Below are 3,564 nucleotides of genomic sequence, written 5' to 3'. Positions count from 1 at the left end.
AGCATCTTAAACTAAAGATAAGGCTAACCAATCTTATTTAGGCTTGACTTAGACAAAGTTGCCTTAGTGTTTACAGAAATTTCATCTTTATTTTAAAATAAAATGGTGTAAAAAATGTACTGCACTTGTTTTTCCACATTGCTCTTTCCTTAATGTAACACCTACAAAGCACCTACCTACATGATATTTCACTAGTACTACATTTTTTCCTCTGCTGACCAAAGTGTGTTTACATCCCGCCAGAGTTCCATTTTAATGCTGAACTGTACAGCACACGCATGCAGATGTATACATCCTAGGAGATATAATAAAGATGTATGCATATGCATTGTTTTTTCTGCTTTAATGTACACATAAACAACATTTAGAACCAAATATAAGGATTTCATCCACAAATACTGAAATTATTTTGCAGATAGTTATACCCAAGATAAAGTGCCTTTACATTTGAACATTCTGTAGGTTATCTATGTAGATTTTTGTTGACAGTCTGGAGTCTTGTCATTTGTTTTTTTTTTTTTTCTGTCAGGCATATTCTTGGAGATCCTTGTCCTTTTGTGTGTTAAACTATCCTCATGTGTGAGCTTTTGTCTCATTGAATTTTGATCCATCTTTACAAGGTGTCTTTAACTTGACAAAGCTTTGTGTTGCCCGTTCTGTGTGATGGGATTGATCTTTTCCAGTGTGACCTCAGTATCACTGTCTAAATTCCCAGAAATGGCTGGGGATGGTTTCGCCAGGGTGTTGTTTGCCCCCATCTCAATCTCCCCTCCACATCCATCTTTCCTTTGTAATTCATCCTCCTGACACTGGATGCTGTGGGGAATCATATAGCTTGCAGAGTTGTTCCCTTCCTTGGGGATGTGGCTCTTAGGCTGATACTGAGAGTTAGGGTTGGGCGCATGGGCAGCCATGTTGTTGTTAATGCTGACGATCTCAATAGCATTGCTCCCTGGGCACAGCCGATGGCAGCCAAGGAGGATGGAGAAGGCCTTGCGGAAGTCTGCGTTGAAGGCATAGATGATGGGATTGAGGGAGGAGTTTGCCCAGCCAAACCACACAAACACATCAAAAGTTGTGGAGCTGATGCAGAAGAACTCTGTGGACCCATCTGGCAGGTTTGGTTCGCAAAAAGGAACCATGCAGTTCAGGATAAAGAAGGGCAACCAGCAGCATACAAACACACCCATGATGACAGAGAGCGTCTTTAAGACTTTGGTTTCTCGTTTAAAAGACATTTTGAATGAGCTCTCGCTCTCAATATTTGAGTTGTTCCCCATACTGCTATGTCGGTTTTTGGCACTCTCCGCTGCACGTTCCAGGGCAGATATTCTTCTAATCTGTTTCTGGGCAATGCGGTAGATCCGGGTATAGGTGACGAGCATGATGGCTACAGGGATATAAAAGCTGATGAGAGAGGAGGAGATAGCATAAGTCCTATTAAGGCTAGAGTCACAGTTATCAGGAGGCAGATCACTGGGGTATGTCCCATTTAGCTCTGCATAACTGGTGGTCTCAGCTTTGTGCCAGTCTAGCTGAACAGGAATAAAAGAAATGAGTACAGACAAGGTCCATGCTACACTGATCATCAGGCACGCCACCTTAGGGGTCATTTTGCGTTCATAACGGAACGGACTAGAGATCGCCCAGTAGCGATCTACACTAATGACACACAGGTTCAAGATGGAGGCAGTGGAACACATAATGTCAAATGCTACCCAGACATTGCAAAATGCCCCAAATGGCCAAAATCCCATGATCTCTGTGGCCGCTTTCCATGGCATCACCAAAATAGCCACCAGGAGGTCTGAGATGGCCAGCGAAATTACAAAGAAGTTGGTGACCTTTGACCTTAGGTGTCGGAACTTGGTAACAGCAGCACACACCAGGGTGTTGCCAAGCAGCGTGGTAAAGATGAGCAGGGAAAGAAAGCATCCTGTGAGGACACGCTTAGACGAGTCTCTCTCTGGCGTGAGCTGCTTGCTGTCTCTTACCATTGAGAAATTCTGATCCATTGTTTTAAATCGCGGCACTAATGCAGTAAGAGAGGGAGGATGGGCGAATGGGGATGTCAACAATCACCCCATCACAACCACGGGTTGAAGAAGCTGTGCTTCTGCTCAAGCTTTTGATTTTACACAGAAGGTGAAGATGGTAATTGCCTGGGTCCCAGCTCTCTCTCGGACTGGGTCATCCACTGGCTGTTCATCACAAAAAACATTTTTGTGAAAGTGCAGCTATAAATTCTTAAGTATTTCCTCTTCAGAAATATCCTTTCCAAAAATCCCCGGTCCACAGATTCCTGCAGCAGCAGCAGGGCAGAGGGTCGACATTCTAGTTTGTAGAGCGGGAGCAAATTTCCAGCTGTTGTTTACATCCGCATTCCCAGTCAGGAGCAGTTTTCATGTAATAATCTGAAACAAAAATAGATCCATCAAATGAAGATCTTCTTTTTGCACCCTGTTTTTGCATGCAGCTATTGTTTCAGAGCATACTGTTGCTGAGCTTTCCAGTCAACTGATGTTTTGCCAATCATTAGCCTTATATACCACCACATCAATAACTTCCATTGATGGTTTTGGCACTGCATTTATCTGATTTGTTTAATGATTTTTGAGGCGTCTCCCTATGTGTATCGATGTGGATTCACCCCTAATAAAAGGTGGCTTCTTTTTTATTATACTTTACATTAATATTTCTTTATATCTTTAATAATTTAACTAAATAAAATAAAAGGTGTGCATAGTGATTGAAAGTAGTAATTGGTGAGAAAAGTTAAATTATATCATGAATTTTTGGTGTGATCTGCAGTCAAATCCTCATGCGTTTTCCCTAGTTGTGGTTTAACGCGCATGGCCATTAAAGAAAGAAAAAAAAGACGTGTCTCATCCTGACCACCCACCTAAATCTTCTCTGACAGTTGGATCCCTTGAAGGACGTCCTTTAAATTCCGATGCAGTTTTAGGTGTTGATCAGGAGGCTTTTATCTTAAGACAGCGTGCGCCTTGCTGTGCGGCAATAAACAGCTCCGGAAACGCTCAGGCGTCCTGGGTCAGCTTAAAAATATATATATTTGAATTTAACCTTTTTTAAAGTTATAAAATAAACTATAAAATCATTCAGCTCAAATTTGTTGCTGAGATTTATCCACTTTGTATGTTGAAGCAACGGATGGCGCTCACCCTCTGTGCGCTCTCCTCTGTGGGAAGCTCTCCAAGACGCTCCGGTCCTCAGGTGTATTATTGGTTCCCATCAGCTGTCCTGTTTCTTTTACCGGGGTCCATTTTCCTTTTTGGTGCGACATTCAGTGAGGCTGCAGCACCGCGATGTGACTGAAGCCGGCGGAGGGTGACGGGAATGACTCTGAGCTCTCCAAGAGCGTAATTCATGCGCGCTCGCCTCTCTCTCTGCTCAGCTGGTGCTGCATGCTGCTTATTTCTACTATCCCTGCAACAATTTCTCCATCCGAAGAGATTGAAGGGGTAGAGTCGATCCCAAACATCTAAACACCTACTTTTAAAATAATTTTTAGCTATGTGGTGAAGAGTTTATTGAAAACGGGTG

At 42.8% G+C, this 3,564-nt stretch overlaps 1 protein-coding gene across 1 annotated transcript; it reads right to left on the bottom strand.

Moving 5' to 3' along the window:
• Positions 1-346: 346 nt before the first annotated feature.
• LOC107094321 (D(1)-like dopamine receptor) lies at positions 347-3,341 on the bottom strand. The gene is made up of 3 exons (XM_015389865.1): positions 3,183-3,341; positions 2,903-3,056; positions 347-2,414 (listed from the first exon to the last, which is right to left on the bottom strand). Exon 3 carries the CDS (start codon positions 2,013-2,015, stop codon positions 627-629), a length of 1,389 nt encoding a protein of 462 aa, XP_015245351.1. The 5' UTR covers positions 2,016-2,414; positions 2,903-3,056; positions 3,183-3,341; the 3' UTR covers positions 347-626.
• Positions 3,342-3,564: the final 223 nt, after the last annotated feature.

This window comes from Cyprinodon variegatus, unplaced genomic scaffold (genome assembly GCF_000732505.1).
Source record: "Cyprinodon variegatus isolate N-32 unplaced genomic scaffold, C_variegatus-1.0 Scaffold478, whole genome shotgun sequence".
Lineage (NCBI taxonomy): Eukaryota > Metazoa > Chordata > Actinopteri > Cyprinodontiformes > Cyprinodontidae > Cyprinodon > Cyprinodon variegatus.
Note: the sequence above shows the minus strand (reverse complement) of the source record. Positions and strands in the feature narration are given on the sequence as shown.